This window comes from Pundamilia nyererei, unplaced genomic scaffold, assembly GCF_000239375.1.
Source record: "Pundamilia nyererei isolate P.nyererei 1_Seehausen unplaced genomic scaffold, PunNye1.0 scaffold00196, whole genome shotgun sequence".
Classification (NCBI taxonomy): domain Eukaryota; kingdom Metazoa; phylum Chordata; class Actinopteri; order Cichliformes; family Cichlidae; genus Pundamilia; species Pundamilia nyererei.
Window position 1 is genome coordinate 423,343 of NW_005187597.1, and position 24,528 is coordinate 447,870.

General features: G+C 40.7%; 2 protein-coding genes across 2 annotated transcripts in view; one reads left to right on the forward strand and one right to left on the reverse strand.

Moving 5' to 3' along the window:
• The window catches only part of lgi1b (leucine-rich, glioma inactivated 1b), a 15,736-nt gene extending 13,898 nt beyond the window's left edge, over positions 1-1,838 (reverse strand). The window contains exons 1-2 of the mRNA XM_005747373.1: positions 1,209-1,838; positions 1,045-1,116 (exon numbers count right to left, since the gene is read on the reverse strand). Of these exons, the coding sequence (XP_005747430.1) occupies positions 1,045-1,116; positions 1,209-1,459 (323 nt within the window). The 5' untranslated portion in view covers positions 1,460-1,838. The remainder of the gene's footprint in view (positions 1-1,044; positions 1,117-1,208) is intronic.
• A 1,272-nt stretch (positions 1,839-3,110) lies between these two features.
• fra10ac1 (FRA10A associated CGG repeat 1) lies at positions 3,111-23,210 on the forward strand. The gene is made up of 14 exons (XM_005747374.1): positions 3,111-3,195; positions 5,195-5,274; positions 5,474-5,566; positions 5,795-5,840; positions 6,011-6,087; positions 6,277-6,360; positions 6,508-6,592; positions 8,765-8,810; positions 17,285-17,398; positions 19,752-19,794; positions 20,214-20,347; positions 20,944-20,994; positions 22,307-22,391; positions 23,017-23,210. Exons 1-14 carry the CDS (start codon positions 3,118-3,120, stop codon positions 23,057-23,059), a joined length of 1,059 nt encoding a protein of 352 aa, XP_005747431.1. The 5' UTR covers positions 3,111-3,117; the 3' UTR covers positions 23,060-23,210.
• Positions 23,211-24,528: the final 1,318 nt, after the last annotated feature.

Consider the following 24,528-nt stretch of genomic DNA (forward strand, 5'->3'; position numbering starts at 1 on the left):
GTGTCCATCGGCAACATATTGTACACCTCATCTCCACCAGATTATTAAAGATCTTAAAAGGTTTTTGTTTATTATTAAGCTGGCATTTGGTTACTGTACAGAGCAGCTCTTTTCTTTTAAATATTGAACAGTACCATCAGTATTATTTATTATTATGTCAAGGTTGAAATATTACAATCCTAAGATGTTAAAGTCTTTAAAATGAGGAAGCCAGTTACCCTGACATTTGGCTAATGCAGACTACAAAACAGTGGCACTGATCAAGCATGCCTTAATGGAGGTTAAGATGCTTCAAGTCACCTTTGCAGGGAAAAATAACAGATGAGGCAGTCCACTTATTCACTCATCTTCAGTTACCTCTCTCCTAACAGTCACGAGCTCGGTCTTCAGATGCGTGATGCTACGTCCTCCTACGTTTGAGGCTTCGTGCACATTTAGCCTCGACTTCACCGTCATCTGAGAGAATGAAGGAACCGGTGCCAGGAAAGCTAGACTGACGCTTGACAGCATGTTATTATGTGCGGCGTAGAGTACAGTTAAGTCTGACCTTGCTGTTAATTTGTGGATTTGCAAGAACGCATTTGCTCAATAGACTCAAGTCCTGTCAAGATACTAAATAATGAAGGCCATTAATCAACAGCACTGTTAGGAGAAGGTGAACACTCATGTGCACGCCTGTTATTTGACTACAGATTAGGGCTGAATTCTTCAGGAGAATAAGAGAACATGCTCATTGTTTATCTCAGCCACCCTGATACGCACACACACACACACACTGTTCCTCTTGCTGTTAGTTGCTCTAGCCATGTGGTCTATTGCATAATCCAGACACCATTACAGAGAATTCCCCCTTTAAAGCTGAATCTAAGCCTGTGTGCAAGTTGCCTGTTAAGACACAACCTTACTTTTAAATCAAGGAAGCAGTGAGACAGACAGGCAGACATAAATTATAAATAGACAGATAAATAAATAGGCAGACAGATTGACAGATACATAAATTGATAGATACATAGATAAATAGATAGATTAAAAGCTATTACTCACAGCAGGTGTAGGGTAGGTGTGTGCGCAAAGCTTCCTCCAGTAATTTCATTAAATCCAGACTTGACAAAAGATCTGATTAAAAGGAGAAACAAATCAAAGTGGAAATATGACACAGAATCTAATAAGCTTTCTGACACTTCACCACTTCATGCAGCATCACTTACAGTGAAACGACGTCGGATGGGAAAGTGTGGGGCACAGATCGGACACTCTCACATAGGGCATTATCTTTTGTGCAGGTGCATCCGTGGGGGCATCTGGGCTGCCTCACTCTCCGTCCGTCAGCTAAAGCCAAGCTGACAACAACGACCCAAACCAAGAGCGTCCATCCTTTCCGTCTTCTCCATCCCCTCACTTCTCTGCTCGGGTATCCCATTCCTTCTGTCCCGAGCCGAGTACTTCCACTCACGAACATGCAACTTACAAGCAAAATCTGCGACGTGTAAAGCCAATCGGGAAATATTAACTTGACGCTTTCAGATTGTTTTCTCGTTTTGCTTTTAAAAGCCGAGGTCCTCTGTCTTGTTTGCTTTTAATGATAGAGCGCTCTGAGGCTGTCTTCTATGCTTCTAGCGTCTCAATAGGAAGGCACCAGTCCAGTGGATTTGTTCTGCAAGGGGCAGGATTACAAATGCGGGGCAGATGGGACATAATAGCAGAAAACATCTCAGATTTTTGTCGTGCCTAAGTAAAAGGCAAGGGTAAAAATCTGGCTTTTTGGAGTTGTCCCGTAGCCTAAATGCTTTGCTAAAAGAAAAAAAAGAAAAAAAGAAGAAGAAGATGCCCTTAGAGAGAGAAAGCGAGTGGAAGAAAGAAAGAAAGAGAGATGGAGGGGGGGAGAGGGGGAGAGAGGCCCCAAGGTGCGCTTTTTTTTTTTTATCAGCGGTGCCAGCTATTATTTATGCGCGCTTCAGAGCCGTGCATGGCTAATGGGGGAGCAGCTATTCATGAGGCGCTCTGTGCAAATGCACCTGCCCCACTCATTCAAATGCTGCCTCTTTTCTTTCCTTCTCTGGCATAATAATGACATTAAATGTGAAAATATACGGTTAAATATACATCAAAAAGACTACTCAATCAGATATTTGTGCATAAGAAATGGCTGGTAAAGTCTGATCTCCAGACTATCATTACACAGGGGGGGGGGGGGGGGAATGGAAATGGAAGAGCAGTATTTTATATTATGTTCATTAAAATGAATGTCGTGGAATAGCATACACGGGGAAACATATCATAGGATTTCATGAATAAAATATTCTCAAATAAAAATTTCCATCCGTTTGGATTGCGTGGTTTTTAAACTCGTTTTAAATCCTTATTAAAACAGACTGTTTGCCTGACATGTATGCAAAAAGCCTTTTGTGTTGTTTATCCAACTGGATGAGTACGCCTATGTGTGTTTAAATAGCTAATAGGACGACATATTTTTTCAGTAATAAATGACGAGAGCTGTGCCGTTTCTTTCCTGGATGAGGTCCTTTGATGGGTTCGGTGGGTTACATGGGAAGTCAGGGAACACTGCATTTTTGTTCCCGGACTGACTCATAACCCCGAGTCCGAATTAAACTCAAAACATTCACACAGTACAATGCCCTCTTTATTTTCCGTCCACAATTCAAATACATCCTCCAGTGTCACTCAGCGGAAGTGAACGATATGAATCAATTGCCGGTTGATCCGTGTAACTGGGCCATTTGTTCTAAAATGAATGTCGATGCTCGATGTTGTACTGCACCCCCTTTCATCCCCAATAGATTATTCATCTCACCTGGTGACGCTGACTTGCCCCCTGATAAATGGCTAATTAGATAAATTGGGTGATGGACAAACTGATAAATTAGAAAAGAATTAGATGCCCAATTAAAGAAACTGTTATCAGCCAATTACACTTACACAGAATTAGACTTTAGAGCCTCGTTATTGACTACAAACCAATGTAAGCTTTAAAATCATAGAAAAAAAGGAAATGATAAATTATTCTTGGACTTATTTCTTGATTTTTCTCAGATTCTTCTAAATATAATTCGTGTAGGTCTGCGTCATCATACCGCGACTTATTTCCTACGTCATCACATGGCGATTACATTTTGTAAACAGTCAGCGGCAGTTCATAGGGAGGAAAAAAAAGAAGCCATGGATGATCTTGTGAAGGTAAACTTTTATACATGCGATATAGTCGCGTCTCTTCTTTTGCAAACAAGGCTGTGAGGACGTGTTCGCGTAGTTGTTAGCAGCCAGTTATCCCCCTCACAGATACGTGTGTCGGTGCTGCCTACTAACGCCGTGTTGTTCCTGACTGCTTCACTGGTCACAGTCAGGGATGAGCGGTGTCTGTGGCGCGTGACAGGTCCAAAGCGGTCAAAGCACGAGCTAAAGCGCGTGCCTGCGTGAAATTCACAGCAGTCAGAGTCGCCGTGCACCTGCTACAGTGTCATAGCTCGTTTCTGATGACGGGACCTCCAAAATATCTCACTTTATTCACCATTTCATCCATCATTGAGCACTTGCTCTGCCACACCGAGTGAGGGAAAGCTATAGTCTCTCGTTGTAGCAGTTACTCCATTTGTCTTCTTTTAGCCAGACATTTGGTGACTTTGAGAGATAAATTACACAAAAACAATTTTTTTTACATCATTAAAATGTGATTTCCGATTTCTGGGTGTGTTCTATGGGTAATATCGTTGCTTATATTGATAAATAGGCTTCAGCCAAATAGATTTCTGAAGGGGTTACATATAACATAAAGAAATGACCTGTTTATAAGTATTTTTATGACTCTGCATTATTGTACCAACCTTTTGTTCAACATTATTATCAGTACAGACCGTTCTGGCCACTTTAAATGTCTCTATAGAGGTATTTTGTTATATTTGTTGCACTTTTATTGCTACACCCAAGGCAGGATCTTTCTTGACAAAGACATTTTTAATGTCAAGGAAACTTTTCACATGGATAAATAAAGGCTATATAAAATGTACATTTCCAAATATTGATTGCAGCTTCTACTTGTCACAGGAATGTGTTTTCTGGGTAGAAATGACTTGATATCATCGAGCTATGCAGACATGTTTGACAGATTACAGGCCAACCGGATATTATTTTTTTCAGCAGACAATCACTTTTGGGGCGAGACACTGGGTCAAATTCATCCCATATCCATTAAGATGGACTTTTAGATCAACCAGTCTGGGTTAAATAAATGAAGAGATGATTTTATGGAAGCTCAAAACATTCATGAGACATGAGAACTGTCTGTGTTCCCACTAAATTTGGAGGCCGGCACTTGTGGAATAAAATAGAATGGGATCATTCTAGTTTTTATGTTTTCATGTCTTAAGTATATCAGACAATTATGTGATAATAGATGCTTTTCTCCAAAAAAACAGTGTTGTGAATACCTAAAAACCTAACAATAAAATCTCTCTCCTACTCTCTGTTTATTCATGTCAGACAGGAAACTTGTAGACACTTATTATGAAGGAATGCTTGGCCTGAGACAAAATTGACCTGGATCAAACTATAAAGGCATAGAATATGTTCTAGTTAACTTAAACCTGACCTGTTATGCTTCCTGTTTTCTTTATTTTCTGTTATATTTATACCCTTACAGTATTAAACATGATTAATGTTTGAAAGAATGAGGTGAGACTGCTGCAGCCGAGTTTCTGTTTTATGGTTTTTCCCCCACCTTTGGGTCTCTATGGTGTGAAAGTGAGGAGCCATCTATAATATGGTTAATTTAAGCACATAGGAGCTCAGTCCACCTGCTGTATGAACCCATTCTTTATCAACAATCAAAAGAAAGTTGACTTAAACTGATGGGGTCTGTTTTGTTTCAGACAGAGAAAGCACTGATCAGAGGAAATATGCAAAAATGCCCTCCCTCATTCAGAAATGCATACTTTAATGGTTTTATATATATGTGTGTGTATGTGTGCAGCAGATGTTAATACATAGTGTCATGTTTACTCTAAGATCAGTCATTACCCTATTTGTGTCACAAGTTGCAATACATGTGTCACAGTTAGGATGTACAGTACAAGCGTACGCATGCATTTTTTAACTAATATGCCTAATTTTGCCAGAAAGTGTGTGGATGATTCACAAATCATCAGATATGATTCACAAATCACTTCCTGTGTTTCCTCAGGTTCACGGGGGCGGCGGTTATGACTCTGACTTCAGTGATGAAGATGGACAGGGAGAGTCCTCACAGAGAGGCCTTAAAAGGTCAAATGAAGGCTACAGAATTATTTAGGCTCAATGATACTTTTTCGCTTTATTCACATTTGGCTCAACTGAACTCCTGGTACTGTATCTGTGCTGACCAAATGAGATGGGATTGTACAGATGATAATATGAATAAACACAAGTGTTTTTAATCCATTTTTTTTCACAAGCTTTCTGCTATTATGTGTACCTTCTACAGGAAACATGAGGAGGAAATCTTACAGAAGCCGTTTCAGAAAGGTCGCCACTCTAAGGTGGCTCACCGCAGCTTGCACTCAAATGAAGTGGACAGGTATGGTGACTAATAGCAGATCGAAGAAGTGCTAATAGCTTTTAGCTGCTCGCATTTTACCTATGCACACTACAGTTAATGTCACTTCTTATGGGCCAATCTGATTAAATGCTCTCAGTGGATTGTTTTTTCTTTGCAAGCTATCACACATGATCTTGTTTTGTTTTTTTGTCTTTTTTTGATTAAAAATGCATCATTTATATTTATATATATTTTTGTTTTGTTTAGAGAAGAAGCCCAGAACAGACGAGCCCATCTGATATCCATGAACGCCGTATCCTTTCTCAATTTATCATTTCTTTCGGCTGTGAGTAGACGACGAAGAGGCTGATGAAACGTAACTTTTTAAGATATTAAAATGTGATGCGGTGGGAAATTTTAGGCTGTTTACAGTTGCAAAAGTTAACATTGAACAACAGAATGACCTTAAGCAGATGTCTCCAGTTTGAGCGGCACAAGAAGTTTGTCGGTGATTACATACTGTACTACGGGGGACAGATGGTTGACTTCAAGCGCTCAGTGTGAGTAATCTTACTCACAGTCAACTCTGGGGAACAGTCAGCTTCTGTCACTCCAGGCAAAATAATGGCAATATGTCTATACATCACTGCAATCCAGTTAATCATTTCATTAAAATTGATAGTTGCAGAAGTTGTTTTTCGGTTTATGCGCGCTCATAAACGTTGTCATTTTACATTTATTCCCCGTAGAGCCAAGGACAAAACAGATCTAGACGTGCTGCGTGAAAACCATCGTTTCCTCTGGAGGGATGAGGACGAGGAGGACATGACATGGTGATCAACTTAGTGGCATCAGTAATAATGAATTAGTTTTTTACCTGTTCATTTCTCTTCTGAAAAGTCTATACGTTACACTAGATGTTAGTTAATGATGTGTGTGCTGATTTTCTTAGTTGCTTGTGGGGTTTTTTTCTGTGGCAGGGAGAAAGAATTGGCCAAAAAGTATTATGACAAGCTGTTTAAAGAATACTGCATAGCTGACCTCAGCAGATACAAGGAAAACAAGGTGAGAACAATGGAAATATAATTGATTTCTTACTAATTTTTAAACAGTAATACAGCTTATGTAAAGCAGTTTCTGTATGATATGATAGCATTTTTGAATATTTGAAAGCATTTAAAAATTGTCATATAAAAAAAGGCAGTTTCACACAAGGTGCAGGAATTAAAACCTTAAATTACAGTTCAAATGAAGGTAGCACTTCATGATACCATGCTTAATAAATTATACATTTATAGTTAAATAAACTTTAGTATAAAGTTGATATAAAGTGAATGCTAATGTTAGCTAATCATGAGTAATATTCATGTTACTTATGTAGTTTTATTTATTGCATTATATCAAAGAATGGATTATAATTACAGTCTGACAACTTAAGCACACATAACATTTACTATACTGTAGTAAACTACATGTGTCAGTTATTACCAAAAGGTAATAACTCAAGTTTAGCCCCCTATAGCATGTCTTAGTAACACACTTGGGCCATTATTTTCCCCAAAATCTAACCAAGCAGCCAGTTAAAATCAAAGTAAACAGAAGGTAAAACAGGGAAAGGATCAGGACACATCTCCAGGTTCACAATGTTGTGACTGCTTGCACAGTCAGGTTCAGAATCTGTTGGAGAGACAGAGGCTTTCCTCTGAACGTCACAGCAGTTGCCTTTAAATCAAACACTCAAGATGTGATGGAAGTGCCGACTTCAGCTTTAATTCGGAGGCTTTTACACAAATGTTTTCATTTCTTTTATGCAGAGTCTCTCATATTCGGAGGATCAAAATTAATTGGACAAACTGACATCATTTTAAATATAAATATTGTTTTTAATACTTGGACGAAACTCCTTTAGAGTCCATGACTGCCTGAAGCCTAGAACCCACTGATGTCACCAAATGCTGTTTCTATTCTTGAGATGCTCTCCCAGGATTTTACTGTAGCCTCCACGGTTTGCTGCTTGTTTGTGAGTCTCTCTGCGTTCAGCTTTATCTTCATTAAACTGAAAAACATGCAGCATTGAGTTGAGATCAGATGAAACTCTCAGGGTGCTTTTGCACCCTGCTTTGGGTCATTATCCATTTGTACTGTGAAGCACTGTCAAAGCCATCTTCTGTGGGTCTTTCAGGCTTTTTAGTGTTGCTGAGCTGTCCACTACTCCTAAACTTTCTACTGTCCCCCTGATAGGTTAATGTTATTTTTTGTCAATTAAAATAAGTCCACAGATCAGTCGCATCTCGATTGTTTGATTTCAAATCCACTCTGGTGGTATACGGAGTCAAAACTACAAAAATTATGAACCAATTTCTAAATCCTAGAAATCGATTTATCACTAACGCACCTACATGTGCTATAAGATAACATTACAGTGCCCGTAGATACCTCAGCAATCAGCGTTACAAGGACCTGCTCCAGTATTCCAAAAAAGATTACACTAATTATCCCTGCAGTGTTGCCATGTGTAAAGGTTAATATTACCTAAGTCTCACTAATCTCCATAATAGCGAGCCCATTTTAGCCTGAAGTTGGGGGTATGATGTGTTCTGGCGCTCTGCTCTGTCTCCAGTGATCGCTGAGCCTTTTTGGAGCGAGGCCAATGTTTAAAACTGATGAAAAGTGGCACACGTGTGGCCCAACTCAGTATCTCCTGCATTTGTGCTGATGAGTTTTCTGTGCACACATCTCTTTTACGCTTACACCTCCGACATGGCGCACAATACACAATACCTGGAATTATCTATGTTTATCGGAGGCACTGTAGGTAAATTGAAACATTTCAATTTAAAAAGTCCAAGCCGCTAAACACTAAAAGGTTGTGCACTTGATTTATTCACTAGTTATTCTAAAACGCCTACGAATAAAAATATAAAGGGCGAGTTGCAATACGTGGGGTCAAAAGGACACCACTTACTATAGATGTGTTTACATTAACAAGTTAATGTGCATGCACAGCATTTAATAATAAGAGTGCATGGGTGAATAAACACAAATATATGCAGTCCTTATATTCTCAGTTGTTTTTCTGATCCAACTGCCTTCGAAAACTAATAAGCATTAAAAGGTGGGAACAACACAGCTATGGCTTGCAAGCTATATGGATGGAAATGGATCTGATGCTTTAGTTGGTTTCGTGTATATGATTTTGCTCATTTATGCTCATTTAAAAAAATCTGTGCCCAACAGTTTGGATTTCGATGGCGGACAGAGAATGAAGTCGTCTCTGGAAAAGGTATGGCATACACCTGTTATATGCTTGCATGGTCCTGCTAATGTTGCTGTGTCGAGCACTTGCATTTGATTCGTAGTGAGAATAAGGAAGAGAATAAGCTGGAAAACAGCCTGGAGAGGTGGAGGTATGCTGCGGGGAGAGGAGGGATGCAAGTCAGTTGAAGCAACACAGAGTGGGTGTGTGTGTGTGTGTGTGTGTGTGTGTGTGTGTGTGTGTGTGTGTGTGTGTGTGTGTGTGTGTGTGAAAAGGGGACGGGTGCAACAGTCATGCTGCAAGGAGCAAAGGTAGTGAAGGTAGAATAAAACACCTGGGGTCAACCATCCAAAATAATGCAGAGCTCACAGGGTGGAGTGGGTGGAGACGAGTGTCAGGGGTGATTTGTGACAGAAGGAAGAACGAAAGGTAGAAAGAAGCCAAGCTGGAGATGCTTATATTTTTAAATGGGAGTGATCAGGATGGACAAGATTAGAAATTAGGCACTTTATATTGTAAGGTAAAGACCCTACAATAATACAGTAATACGCAATATTAGCCTCCTAAGACCCGAACTCTTCCACGTCATGCATTTTTAATTTCTCTTTGGTATTTGGGCTGATTGGGGCCCGATGAGTATAAAAACAAAGAATTACCAGATTTTTTTTTTTTTACCTTATTTTTGTTTTTAAGAAAAATAAGAGCCACATATGAGGATATTCATTTAAAATTTTGATAGAACAGTAGCAGTATAATGTCCTCGTAAGTGGATATCAGGCCCTTGTAGAGCAAATTTTAGTATTTTGGTCTAAATAACCCACATATGTAGGTCCTAGAGGGTTAATAATAAACCCCAGTAATCAGACTACCCCCTTTGAGCAAGGCGACGGTGGGACGGGAAAAACTCCCACTTAACAGGAAGAAACCTCCAGCAGAACCAGGCTGAGGGAGGGGAAGCCATCTGCCACGACTGGTTGAGTGAGGGGAGGAAGACAGGAAAGGCAGCATGTAGGATATGCAGGGCGGTGGTGGTGATAGGGTGAAGGGAGGAAGATGATCTGCTGTGACGACCCCTAAGGGGAGAAGTGATCTTAAATTGCAGTAAAAAGCATACTTGTTGAGCAAAGAGATCCGATTTAATCAAGAGGCTGGAACCGAATCCTTATTACATAGTATTCTATGTAATGCTGACATAAAGTCCGGATTCAGGGAGGTGTTGGAGATATTTTAATTACTATTTGTGACGTTTTTGCTTGCAGTGATGCTCTAAATTCACATTTTAGTGAACCTCAGTGAACCATAGTGAAGTGGGATTATAGCTTTCTCACCCACACCTCACATCCTTCTCCACTAGATGGAGACAGAGATAAAGACAATTCACACAGCAGTACATCAGCTATGATTGGTGCTTCCCTTCAGGAGTCTCTCCACATGTCAGGCTCTTTAAAAAAATCTGCCTGCTGCAATTTGGTTTGACTTTATGGCTCTCCAGAATGGCGTCATAAATCTTTAAACGATTTGACCTTTCATCTGAATTTTCTTTCCGTGTTTGCTTGTGGCTTCCCATCTTAAGCAGCCGCGGATTAATCTGTCCATTGATACCCAACACTGTAGCTTTCTGATAGCGCTGGACTAGCTTGATGGTTTGGCAGTGGTTCCATGATTACTGTTGCTATTATTGCTCAGGATTAGTACAACACCTCTCTGTCTACCGCTGCGTTTGTGTGACAGTGGTATTTATAAGTTTACCTGGAAGGACAATAGCTGCTGCTCAGCCAGGGAGCATGCCTTGACAGCTCATTAATAAAGTGAGCTTCACACACATACACAATCTCATATACACACATACACATATGCAGAGTCATTTAACATTTAAATTATTATTATAATTATGTTTATACCAGTACAACCTCACAAACACACAAACAGCGTGTCTGGGAAAGCTGACTAAACCAATATGTTGTTCCGGATTAAGACAGTGTAATCTTGGACTCTGACAGTTCAAGCCATGTAGCAGTACTCTACAGGAAGTGGGATTAGATTAGGTCAGATGCACTGCACTTTAGCTGCCTCAGCTGTGATTTGTGGACATTAATAATTACTAGAGACATGCTCCTTAAGTACTGTTTAGAGCATGGGACTCTAAACCCTCTCCAGTGAGATCAATACTAACTAAATTCTGTAAGTTGGGCCTGACGCCCCCGTTCAGACGTGAAGAATACACTGGTGCAAGTCTTTGTCATGGATTGAGTGTAACATGAGTTTGATTTGATTTGTAAGCTGATATAGGGTGTCATCAATCACAGACACTTGAATCTTGGCAACAATCTGTTGGCGAGTCATCAACGTGAATGTTTTTGATTTATTGTTCAATTACCAGCAGTTCCACTTGGACTAAGTGTTGCTAGTCTGAGCTCGTGTGTAGTACTGCTTCCCGTCAATTAAACTGATCTTGTACCACCTCCGATGGCCACTTTTTACTTTTGCTCTGGCATGAATACCTTTTTTGGAAACCATCCCCTTATCATCGCTGCTTTCTGTGCACCTCAGATCATGCTGGTGGATAATGCTGACTAGTCTCCATCCAATAAGGTTGGATCACGAAGAACACTGACCTTTCTTTTCATTGCTATAGTGTTATATTGGATCAAGGAGTGCACAGTACCAAAAGGTTTCATTCTCTCTTCTTTTTGGGGGGGATCACAGGTTATCCTCCCACTGGAATCTTGCTGCCGATTTTTTTGAAGAATGAGATGTACTTCTAGTCCTTGCTGATAACTTTCTTTTTCTCATCTCGGTGCCTTTATACTTCTGAAAGTTCCACATGAATTCCTGTAGTTGAATATAACAGAAAGCTACAAATGTCTCATATTAACAGATCTTAAAGGTACTTTCTTGGTTTTCTTTTTTTTTCTAAACAGAAGTTGTCATTTGTATTTGGGAGAGTAGCATGAAAACTTCTAGAGTTATACTTGGTTGCATACAAGTGAGTATAACTGTGGACTGTGGCTTTAAATGGAGGGCACATGGACATGTATTCACCCTCTGCCTATGAGATAGACATGGATAGCATTGCAATAGTGACATATTCATATAAACAATGAGCAAAGTTTCAGAAAATGAGTCGAGACTGCTATGAACATCTTTTTTTTTTTCGTGCTCTTGACTGCAAACACACAAGCATGAACCACTTGCTGTTCATTTTTAAATATGCGGGGCAGCCAATCAGAAGACAGTTACTTTAAAGTTCAAGAATAAAAACATAAACAAAATAGCTGAGGCTAGGTTGTTGTAGGTGGGCCTCCTGTCAGGGTACACACTGACACAGCAGGAGTTAGGTTTGACCCAGCTTCTGCTGCCTTGGAATAAATGCCACTGGTAGCCGAAATGCGAAGCCACTTTTAGCATTATACTACTGTCACACTTCAATGAGTGGTTGAAGACTGGCAAAACAAAATTAGGGCCAGGTCTGCGACTGCTTGCAATCACTGGTGTTAAAACCACATTAAGATGTTATTAGTTTGCAATTGATTGCATGCAATTGCTAACTTGACCCCAATCTGTTTATGATAATAGGGCAATGAACTGTGTTGTATTGCAAAAATCTGCTGTTCAGACACAGAAATTGATGTTTCTAACATTCAGAGTTTAGCCAGAAATTCCTCCACAAGTGTTATATAATATCAAATTAAAATTAATGCTGGGATCTGCTAAGTCAAGTCAACTACTGTAAAGCTGTTCTCACTGGCGCACATTGCCAATAATCAGCTGGGGTCAATCTGTGTGCGTTTGTAAATGAGATTATTTGCAAACCTTCACCAATCTGTCACAGAGAGTCACAATCAGTCGCAGTCAGTCTGCAACTGTTTTGAGACAAGTTGCCTCCCAACTGGCAACCTATGCAACTGTTTTGCGTTTGAAAGCTGTCGACCACACGCTGTGGGTGTTGCAGGCTCAAACTGTGGGCGACCAACTGATCACTGCAGCAACTTGCAGTGAAAAAATTCAGTGCAGTTACCAGGCAACCACAGATTGGTTGATTTAATTATTTTACGGTCGCAAAAAGGGTGCCATGACATGCTGATTTAGTTGATATGATAATCAGTTTCCTTTTTTTGGCTTTTCATTGTTTGGTGTCACATTTTTACTTATTTCATTTTGCTCTGTCCTGGATTTTCTACTGTTTGCTTATCTAAACGTTTGATCCTGCCTCTGCTCCATCTACATTTATTTGTTGTTGTCAGGTTCATATAAAGCAACTACTCCACCCTTAAATGAGCAAATTCAAATAATGTTATATACTATCCTACATCCTGGTGGTTTCCTTTCAATTTAAATAAAACAAAAGTGACAAGCCAATTTAATTTAAGGGGTGAGATCGTTTCTGTTGCTTTAAATGATTCCTTCGGCTCGGCCTGTGTTCTAGGCAGGCTTTGCACGTAGTAAGTATATCCTGCTGGGCTCTCATTTGCCAGACAAAATACATCAGCTCCAGAGAAGTAACTGAGTGTATTTTAAGTGTGAGAAGTGGAAGCTCATTATCCGACAGTGCTCAAAGCTTTCAGAGTTTCCCAGTCTAACAGCGGCCAGTGTCACTGTCTCCATTCCTATTGTTTCAAAGTGTGAGTGTCAGAGTGCACCCTACAAATGTCAAAATTTGAATATTTCTCTGTGTTTTAAAGAGGGACACATAGATGTAACACAGATATTCTTGTGCAGATAGAGTATAGAATGCTTTCATAGTACTTTGTAATGCTATTTAGTCTGAGCACTGAACTCAAAGTCATTGTGGAAGACAGACCCCATAAAAACAAAAAGCAGGCTAAACCTGATCAAGCATCAGAGGTGGGAGTGGGTGGTCAGAGAAGCATCCATCTGATTCCTAGTTACATTTCCAATATTTGAAAAGTCTGCCTGAGGGAACCATATATTTTCCACAGGCTGCACTTTTATTGAAGGCATTTCACTTTGGGAATAGGCAAGGTTAGAGTCCTGGTGAGTATCAAGATTTAGCTGAAAAACAACAGCGGATGCAGAAACTCACAGTGACCACCTGAAGTCTGCATCCTCACAGGCTTTTCAGTCACTAAATGATCTGAAGGGTCATTTTGAGTTATTTAAGAGTACAGTACAGTCCATGTACCTTTGAACAGAGTCAGCTCACTGTGCAGCAGTAGAAGCTGTTGCATGTGACAAGCAGCTTTGTGATGATCGTGATATTAAACAAACAGGTCAGCATTATGGGAAACTTGCGTATTTGCTTTTGCTTACAACCCTGACCCTAAGAAACAGGAGTTGACGTGTATCATCTCTCTGTCTGTTTGTCTTATGGCAATAAAGTCCACCTGCCAGCATCTCTTCATCTCTATTCATCAGTCTGTTTGCTGCCTCTTAGGAGTAGCAGTCTAAGCAGCCTCTCTCTCTCTCTCTCTGCTAACATCCTCCAGCTCATCTGGGTGGGGGGGACACAAAGGTGTTCCCAAGCCAGCCGAGAGCATGTCCTAGGTGTGCCCTCGCCTAGGAGGCGTCCAAGATGCCAAACGACCTCGACTGGCTCCATTTAATAATGAGAAGTACCGGCTCTACTCCAAATCTTTGCCGAATGACTGAGCTCCTTACCTTATTTCTAAGGGAGAACTCAGCCGCCCTTTAAAGCCAATTACTCGAACTCATTCTTTTGGTCACTACCCAGAGCTCGTAGCCATAGGTGAGGGTGTGAACATAGCTCAACCAGTAAATCGACAGCGTCGCTGTTTTCACCACGAGCGACTGCTACAGCGCCCGCATCACTGCTGGCACCACACCAGTCCGTCTGTCAATCTCCCGCTCCACCCTCCCCTCGCTTGGGAACAACTCCTCCGCTTGGGGCACCAATTCGTCCAGACCCAGAGTGGGCACTCCACCTTTATCTGGCGTCACACTTGGAGGTGCTAATTCTCATTCCCACTGTCCTCACAAGTGACCTCGAACCGTTCCGCTGCGAGTTTCACGCCACCTTCTCATGAAGGCAACATAGCCAGATAGTCCACAAAACACAGAGATGAGATCCTGAGCCCACAAACGCAGAGACGCTCCGCAACCTGGCTGCGCCTAGAAATTCTGTCCATAGAAAATCAAAATCCCTTCATCTTACTAATTAAAAAGTAAAAGAAAACAAACTACAAGCATTGGTATTTGTGATTTTAAGAAAAAGTTTTTATGGGATTGATGTGTTAGACTTTTAAGTGTGTTCAGTGACTTCGCTCAGCTGGATGCCTGCCAAGCCCTTATAAGAAGAGCAAAACTGTCCATGTTTGTGCTCGGTTGGTTGTGTCCTGTAAATAGTTTTTCATAATAGTGGTGTTTGGCCAGAGTCCTTTTCTGGCTGCAGGGGATTTTTAATGAATTCTTTTTTTTATTTTTTACTGCAGCACCGCTAGTGACCACAGGGAAAAATGAACAGCAAGACTAAGGTGTGGTTCTGTGTGCAGCTCTGCTAATGTGTGTCTCCAGAAGTTCCACACGGTGCTAATCTAAGTTAATTGGCTCCCTTGTTGTAGCTTCACATGAAAGTGGATTGGATCTTTTTTGTCTAACCCAGCGCGGCACGTCCGGTCTGATAGCAATCCCTTTGATAGAAGGGGGAAAAAACCCAGACAAATGTGTCATTTCGCATCATCGTGTGGACTTGGCAGTTATCCAAGAGTGAATAAAAAGTGAATGCACGCTAGTTTAGGTCACTCCCTTTGACATCATTAAGTCAGTGTTAATCGTGCACCCATCTGTCCTGTGGTAATTATCCGTCTTGATCTCATGTCGCTGGCTGGTGGCATTATTAACCAATGACGTAGGAGGACCGGAGTTTCCTCTCCTAACTGGATTCATCAGCTTTTTTCTTTTTCTCTTTCATGTGGCACGTGAGGCTCACCTGATGTGTAAAAAAAATACCTGGCGAATCCTTCTTTTCTTTCACCAGAAAACCCGATATAGCTCGCATCCATCCGTCAGTTTTTTTTTAAAAGCTTACCGCAGTTGGCTTTGGGTAAAAAGAAGCGGTGTGCCACCCCGGTCAGGCCACCACTCCATCACTGTGTATAAAACTTGTTTTATAAAGCAGCAATTCTCTCTGCATCCCAGTTTTTTTGTTTTAAACCAGTTTTCCAAATACAGTACCAGGGACTTGTTGTAAGGTTTCAAGTGTGAAATTTCTGGGCCTAGGGACTGAAAACTATCAGAAATACGTTGACAAACTACTTCCTGGCCTTGATTGTATTTAGTTTTTGACATTTATTTGTCAAAGAAATTGCCTGGAAACAGATTTATATTGGCTCCACTCTCCCAGGGTCACATTTGTGTGTAGCTGGAGGGCTCCACACATTCGAACGCTCCATGTTGTAACCTTCGAATAAATCACATTCTTCTCTGTTTTACACTGAGCTGCTTCTCAAAGGGAGCAAGGGGAATCAGAATGATGTTCAAGGGCGCTTCTTTATTTTTAATATGCAAAGCAGAACCTTTTAGAGACTTTCTTTACACATGTTACGTCCGGCTTTAACAACAGATAAGAAAATCATTTTTTTTCATAGGCATCGTGATCGTCATTGAGGTCACAGGAACAGGATATGCTGACATTTTCGAGTAATATAAATACTTTTAGTGACATCCTGACGTTCTCTGTGACATCACCGAGGAGTTGATATTTGTGTTTTTGACTGGAAATTGTTGGATTCTTTCACGGGTCTCTTTTGTAAGTACAGTGTCTTCCCCTGACACATAAACTCAAGTAAACCTCATTTGAACCGTAGCCAGAAGTGTCTTCTTCTAAGCTGACGTCACTGGATCTTAATCTCATACAGCACGTGAAGAGAGAGTCAGCCCTACGGCTCAAAGTGGCCCGAGTCCACGAGCCCTGCGTCATCTCACCTGAATGTTTACAGAGTCGCAATCCTTTCCAGGTGAGGGCAGGCATCACTTTCCTTTCACGGAGTTAGGAATTCGTGCCAAGACTGGATGGCTCTGACGCATTCGCTCCCTCTGCTGCAATCTGGAGGAACCCCGGAGACCAGATCAATGCCACCTTAAGCTCCTCTGGGGATAACAGGCAGCCTGTACAGCGGCTGGAGGGAGGCCTGAAGGGATGAGACGAGGGGAAGAAAGGGAGATGAGAAGGAGAAAGGGGATAAGGAGGAAGGGGTGTAGAGATAGACTGCGGTGGGTAAAAGTGAGCAGCAGGGTTTGAAGGTTGCCTGACAGAATCTTTTTGGAGATTCTTAGTCTGTCACTACTAAAACACATCCTTCTTATTCTGTTCGCTTTTCTAGTGTAAAGGTTAGAATTTCACACGATGATTCACAAGTTGCCTGCAGTTTGTTCGAGCCCTCACTCAGTAATGATATCAATTAAAAATGCATTTCTTTGCTTCATGAATTGGTGTTAACAAGAGAGCTTACAGAAAAAAGCAGGCATGAGTGTAAACATGTGAAATATTCAGATTTGTACATGTGAGCTTCTTCACGTTCCAGGTCAGTTCCAGTGTGGAAACAAGCGCTGCGAGAAGGAGGAAGGCCTCAAAAGCTGGGAGGTGAATTTTGCCTACGTTGAACACGGGGAGAAGAGAAACGCACTGGTCAAACTCAGTAAGGAAAAAAAGAAGAGAATTATCTCTTTATTTTATAGCCTCATTTTTTGGAAAAGGCGTGGCTGTGGCCCAGCAAATGGTCCCTATCTATGACCTTAGTCATAATGATCCCCCTTCAGGTTATTATACTGCTGAAAATAATTACTGTAGTTGGAGGAGTCAGTTAAGCAGGAAATAAAAGACTCTTTTAACAAGCTGGTCTTACAGGTCACGTCCAGGTTCTTTCTCCTCACAAGAAAAAATAAATCCCACTTTGTGCCAAATTAAAATTCATTCTTTAGACAGTCCCTATTGTTTAAACAGTAATGAAACGTGATTTGGCAACCCCAGTGCCTCAGCTTTACTGGACAAATATGATCCATAAGGATGATGATGCATTGGTTCATGAGCAGAGTTATTAGGAATCTTTTTTTGTGTTTTGGGAGAAAAACATGAGCTCCACCGGGTTCTTTCGTGCTTTCTTCTCTGTAGTTTATACACAGATGATTCATTTTTATCAACAGCATTCCCTTTGTATTAGAGGTGGGAATCACCATACAACTCGCGATACGATATTATCACAATACTTAACGCATGATACGATATTATTGCGATTTTTAAAAAAATATTTTGCGATATTTAAATTCTGCACATAAAGGTAAACTTTATCAATATTCATTTTATCTAATATCAAAGTCTCGCACTCAGTCTTTCTCTCATTTCAGTCAGTTTTATTGTTGACAAACTGAACGGTTTGTATTACAGTCTAGTCCAACTTAACTGAATGCAACCATCTGGTACAATTATAGCTATTCTGAACTATGCAATTTATGAAAACTATGCAGCCCCTTCAGCAACTGAAGAATTTGAAAGTAAATTTAAAAAAAATATAATTTTACATTAAATAAAAAAGTTTTAAACTTAATTAAAATTAAACATGTCTTAAATTAAAATAAGTAAACTGTCATGTTTATTGCTGCCAAAAAAAAAAGTTAAACACATTTGGACAGTGAAGGAATGTCAGGATTCTTGCTCAGAAAAAGGATCAACATGCTCTGAAGTCAACATGCTCTGACTCCAGAGCATGTTGACTTCAGAGAAAAAATTGTTTGTAACAAAATATCGATTTCTGCTGTCCCTGTATCGATACATTATTAGCAAACAAAATATCACGATACTACACAGTATCGATTTTTTTCCCCCACCCCTACTTTGTATGTGCGCAATACTGTTATATACTGCGGAGCAAAAATCTTGAGCCACCGCTATTTTCTTTATATGTAGCGAGGAAAATGGGTCCATAGATCTATTAAAAATGTGCAAAAAAGAGAGAGTTTGTACAGTTCTAACAAGCTTGAAAGTCAATATTTGGTGTGACCACCTTTATTCTTCAACACAACCTGAACTCTGTTGTGTTGAAGAATACTTAATGAACTCAACACAACAGTTCATTAAGTATTACTTAATGAACTCTCGTATTCGGGCTTTCTTCTCTTTAAGTAGTCTTCACGAATAGTACCCCAGGCTTCTTGAAGGACATTCAAGGCTCTTCTTCAGATGTTGGCTGCTTTTGTTCTGTTCTCTGTCCAGATCATCCCTTTCCTTTTGTCCAGTTTGATTGAATTTTTTTTTAAGGACACATTGCATAACATGCTGGGATATGCCAAGGTTTAAGCTAATAGCTTCCAGCAAAAATATTACTACTTAATGACTCTTAACATTTTTTTATTAGATAGCGATGGTGGAGACAGAGGAGGGAAGACACGCAGCAAAGGGCCACAGGTCAGATTCGAACCCAGGCTCAAGTTACTGCGTCTTGAACGGTGTTAGCTTTGATCAAATTGTGTCATTTTTGCTTTTTTTCATCAATTCGACTAAGGAAATGACAATTAGTTATGTGTTTTTGCGACGGGATACATATTTAACAATTTTAAATCTGTCCTTTGATAAAGCTGTGTGTCATGTATAGGTCCTAATATTGGTCCATCGGTTGGGTGAGGTGACTTTTCCCACATGGGAATTATTCAGAGTTCAGTGTTAAATTGCTTGAAAAAAAACAAACGTTCCTCTGGAAATGGAAGCTTCTTGGAAGCCAAATATAAAGAAATGAAGGGTGACTCAAGACTTTTGAAGACTCAGCACTGCATATGAATCAGGTTGAACATTTTCTAAGTGTACACCGGGGTGATGCTGCAGTTACTGTATCTTCTATAGAAGCATCATTTTCAACCACTAGTAGTTACAAAAAGTGTGAGCATTAACACAGAAGCACCCTGACACTGTCACTATAATAACAATCGCAGGAGTAACAGTGGATCTATTTTTAGAGCCGCTACAATAGATGTGAATATGTCATGTTGTTTCTGTTCTAGGACTTTGCCCTGAATGTTCTTTCAAACTCAACTACCATCACAAGTAAGCCGACTTTCACTTCGCCTTTTACATGAACATGTAGCTCTGTTTGCCCGTGAAGACTGATTTCTGAGAGTGCGCTCGTCTGCTAAAAGTAGGCCAGGTCACCATGGACAGTCAGCACGTGTTGTTTTGTTGCTTGCAGAGGTTTAGAATTCAAAACATGATTCATATCTCCTGTCTGACCTTACCAGAGTGTCATGATTTTATCACAGTTTTTTGAATCTGGAAGCAGCTGTGTGCATTATAGCGTCGCTTTAGCCGCTGAAGGATGGCTGGAAGTCTTGTATTAGATGTTTCCATTAAAGCCGCAGTTTACTCGTGTTTTGGATGTGCCATTCAACCCACACGAAGGGTTTCACGTAATAACATTTGAAACAGTGACTTGGCTGACGGTTTGGTCAATTTGTGATTCTGTTCAGGAGGAAGGAGGTGAAAGCAAAACCAAAGACTGAAATGCTCTTGGATCAGAACCAGAAGCCAGCGAAAGCAAAAGCAAAGAAGAAAAAGAGATCGTCGTCACATTCGAAGAAGCACAAACACAAGAAGCACCGAGGTAAAACTCCTCTGCTCTTCTTTCTAAATAAACGTTCCTTTAGAACAGTAATAGGATGAAAAAAATACCCTTGGGAGCAACCTTGTTTGCATTATGTTCTTCGAAATTATGTAATACCAACTTTTCTTTTGTGTTTGACATTTAGTTTTTTTTGTTGTTGCCATAATTTCCATTTGATCTCATCTTATTTTATTACAAGAGCTCCAAGCTTTAAAACTGCCATTATTTGTTCTGTTTTTTCCTCTTTCACTAAATTGTTTGTGCAGCAAAAACATTCATAACTAAAAACATACAGTTTATCCTCCCCCACCACATTAAACTGGAAGTACTGCACCCATAGGTGGTGCTGTAGGAGTCAGGTTTATGTTTTTAGCAATTATGCAAAATGTGTCGCCAGCAGGGAAGTTGCATGCAGAGTGCCCTCTGGTGGACAGAATGTGCAATGTTAGCGCTCATAACACAGTTGAAGGGTGTCTCTCCACTGTGGGGCCAACAGTGTGGCAAGTCATGCACGTAGTATTTTTAAAGTGTTCATTAAGCTCAGCAAAGGCCGGTAGCTGTGACTCTGATCGTTGCCTCTCTGTGTTTCTCTATAGATCGCTCCACCTCTTCCAGCAGCTCAGAGGAATTGCAAAACTCGGATAAAGGTAATGTCACGATGGCCTGATGCACACAGACCCACAAACGCATTTTTAAAAAGATATAGGGATGCACAGATCCCTAAACCTTTAGGTGAAATTTGCCATTTTGCCATTATGATAGGTCACCTATCTTACATATCTTTTAATTTTTTCCAAATTTTCAAATTTCAAATAGCTCTTCAATGTTGGAATCTGAGTTTATGATCTCCTTCATCTGAGCGCTGAACTGAAACTCTCCTCCAAACTTCTGCAGTGAAAGCACCCTGACACTCCCATAATTCCTGTAGTTAATGTTGCAACAGATAGCAGATCCGTGTTTTTCTCAGCATGCTTTTTGTCTCCGTTCTTTCTTTCTTTTTTCTTTTTCTTGTTTGTTTTTTTAACTTTACTGGAAACAGCATGAAGTGAGGTATGACTTTGCCCTCTTGTCCCTGTTCTGTTTGTTCAGCCAAGGTCTGGCTGGATAAATGTGTTGGTAGGTGGAGGTGTACACTCTGAGGTTATGTCACTGAGTTCCACATGCAGGTCCATACACAAAAACTCTTATGCTTTCTTTCTGCGTCACACATGTTCAAAGCAATTGTATAAGGTTGGAGAAGATTAAATTTACACGGTATTTAGTGTAATGTATAAGCAGCACTTTCAAAGAGGGGGGAGAGATTTTTAATATCAGGGAAGCACTTTGTGCCCTAGAAACTTTATATTAATGCCAGGGAAAATGAATGGAAAAATATGCTGCTTTGGCCCAGTATAGCATCACATAATTAGTGGCTTATGCTCATAACATATTTGTCTACTACAACCTGCCAAAACTTGTTTCTGAATAAATTTGTGAAGGAGGAAATAGGCCACGTTCTTGAAGAAGAACTATTTTTTTTCTGCAGGGTTTAGAGTTTACTTCCTAAACATTCACTGGTTGATCAGAGGCTATATGAGTGACAAATTAAAGGAAAACATCAACTCTTTATATTTATATTAATAAAGGGTTTCAGTGGGTGTGTTATGCGCATGATGGAGGTGATTTGGGTCAAAACACTCCATCCACTCCTCTAACTGAGGTCTTTCTCTATTTAAAGACCTAAAGAGGTGATCGTGGCTTAAGAGTTGGGAGTTCGCCTTGTAATCGGAAGGTTGCCGGTTCGAGCCCCGGCTCGGACAGTCTCGGTCGTTGTGTCCTTGGGCAAGACACTTCACCCGTTGCCTACTGGTGGTCAGAGGGCCCGGTGGCACCAGTGTCCAAAGGTGCAAAGGTTACCGGTTGACCCAGTTTTTCTTTGCTGTGAGTGCGACTGACTGCTCTCTGAAACTCTCCTACTAGACTCTGACGCTGGGGATGAGCCAGAGGACCAATCAGAAGGCGACCACTGGCGAGGACCTGCCCCTGCAGTGGAGGAAAAGTCGAGGTGAGGTTAACAGTTAGTGCTCGTTTTAAGCTTCCCGTTTGTCACAGTTACATGGGTTACTGCTGTCTATATAGCACTATGAGAGCTGCTTGCACACACTGCGTAAAGCTGCTCACAAAATCTTGAACACGTTTATGTCAACTTCCACCGAGCTTTGATAGGATAATGATGGTAATGCTTCTGAGCCATTTCACAGGCAGCAAATGGCTTATTACTCGAAATATTGGCTGTGCTAGTTTGGGTTTTATAATCCGTGTAATGAATATTATTGATGTTATTATAAAATAACGTCAGGGAGAACATAAAGACCTGCCTCTTACAAATCTGACATTCGTATAGATTGGGTTCTACTTTCAGTCAAGAAAGCGATAGTGAGTAACTTAAGTGCATTTCAGGTCTGTTTGCTTTGTTTAAAAAAATGTTCAGTCTCTCTTGCTTCTGCCCCTCACTGCGTATTTGTTTGTGTTCTGGATCAGTGTTGTCAACATCATTTTATGCTGTATAGAGAACTGACACTGACCGAGTTATGCTGGGGTCCCCCCATAAGAAGCATCTAACAGTTTGTGTCAGTATCATGCATGACAGGAACTTACATTTCTGTGTTTTGCTTGTTGTGTCTCTTCAGGGAGGAAGAGTTTGATGAGTACTTTGAAGACATGTTTCTTTGAATCCGCTGGAATCAGTGACTTCCCTGCTGCGACTACACTTCTGTGTCTTCTGAATACTTAAAGGTGTTCTGTTTGAGTCTTGACTGTATGTAGGTTTATTTCACTGCGAGTTCCATTACTGCCAATGAAATAAACATCGTGTTTACATGGCCTGTCCCTGTCACCTTCTCTTTATATCTGTTTTTGTTTTTAATGTTGCAAATTTTACCATTTAATGTCCCTTTTTACGACCCAGCACATACAGGAAATGCTCTTTTTCTTTCCAGCCGTGGAGCTTGCCCCTTGCTTATAATGCAAAACTTAATTAAGTCTTAATTCAATAACCTTGTCCCCAAGTCCCATTTGCAACTAAACCTGCATATATGATTGTTTTGTGAAGTGTTGCATAAGAGTCAAACCTTCTGCTCTTTAAAAAAAAAAAGGATTATCTTTAACTGCAGAGGGGAACTACATGTTGCTGGGGATTAAAGACCTTGGCTTAAATAAAGACAATTACCACATACTGCTCTGTCTGTGTCCTTTTTTACTTTCTGCTTTCTCGGGAGCACTCTTTCACTGTGTGATTCATGGCAATGTAAGCTAACAGGTAGTTAAGTACAGTCCACTGAGCAATAACAGCTTGTTTTGGAGTTTAGGCAGGATGCACCTTTTCAGCTGATCAATTGTGCTGTCAAAGTCCGTTTTCTTGGATATGTTGCTTATGTTTTTCCCTCGTGATTTAGAAGTTGAAAAGTAGCACCAATTTTTCGCTCTCATTGAAGAACCCAGAAAAAGTGCAGTCTGTATTCAAGTCCAAGTTTCCACAAAATAGATTCTCCTCAAACTAGATATTGGTTACTTGTGTCTTAACATCAGCTGAATCTCAGCCATCCGAGTTATAATAAGACACTAACTTTTTATTCCAGTAGAGGTGGACTGTGAAGAGAGTTGCACTCGCCGACCTCTAAACTCTCCGGGGATCGAAGGGTCACGTTGGCGCAGAAGCGTTCGGCGAAATGATAAATTACTGCTCTGTGTTTCATGTCACATATTTCACATTGTCAGTGGAGGCCTCAGCAGCATCCTGTCCTCTCTATGCAACGCACACGCTGGATTGCACTGCTGCAGCCGCTCTTAATTGTGTTATTTTCCTACACTTCAATGTGCAATTTCCAGCTTTCTCCAGGCGGAATTTGCACACAGCAGGTCACAGGCACAACGCTGAGCAGAAAAGTGAGATGGTACTGAATCGGGCAGGGATCACAACCAATCCACTGATCCTCTTTCCCCAATGGCTCATCCAGCTTTGGAGCCTCTAAGATCCCCCGGTGATATATGGCTTTCCGACGAGCACTGTCGCAGCTAAGCCCAGAGGATCTCAGGTTCACTCTCTGCCTGTGTTTAACTTTAATCGGCATAACTCAACTTGCGAAGAAGAGAGAAAACGTCGCCTCTGCACGTGCTGTCCTATTTTCAAGCCCAAAAAAGAG

Bases quoted from the DNA above. Each gene is read 5' to 3' on its own strand.
- fra10ac1 (XM_005747374.1), top strand. From the start codon at position 3,118: ATGGCGATTACATTTTGTAAACAGTCAGCGGCAGTTCATAGGGAGGAA. The intron at 6,088-6,276 runs GTGAGTAATCTT...TATTCCCCGTAG, and splicing joins GTTGACTTCAAGCGCTCAGT to AGCCAAGGACAAAACAGATC. The intron at 17,399-19,751 runs GTAAGGAAAAAA...TTTCTGTTCTAG, and splicing joins AAACGCACTGGTCAAACTCA to GACTTTGCCCTGAATGTTCT.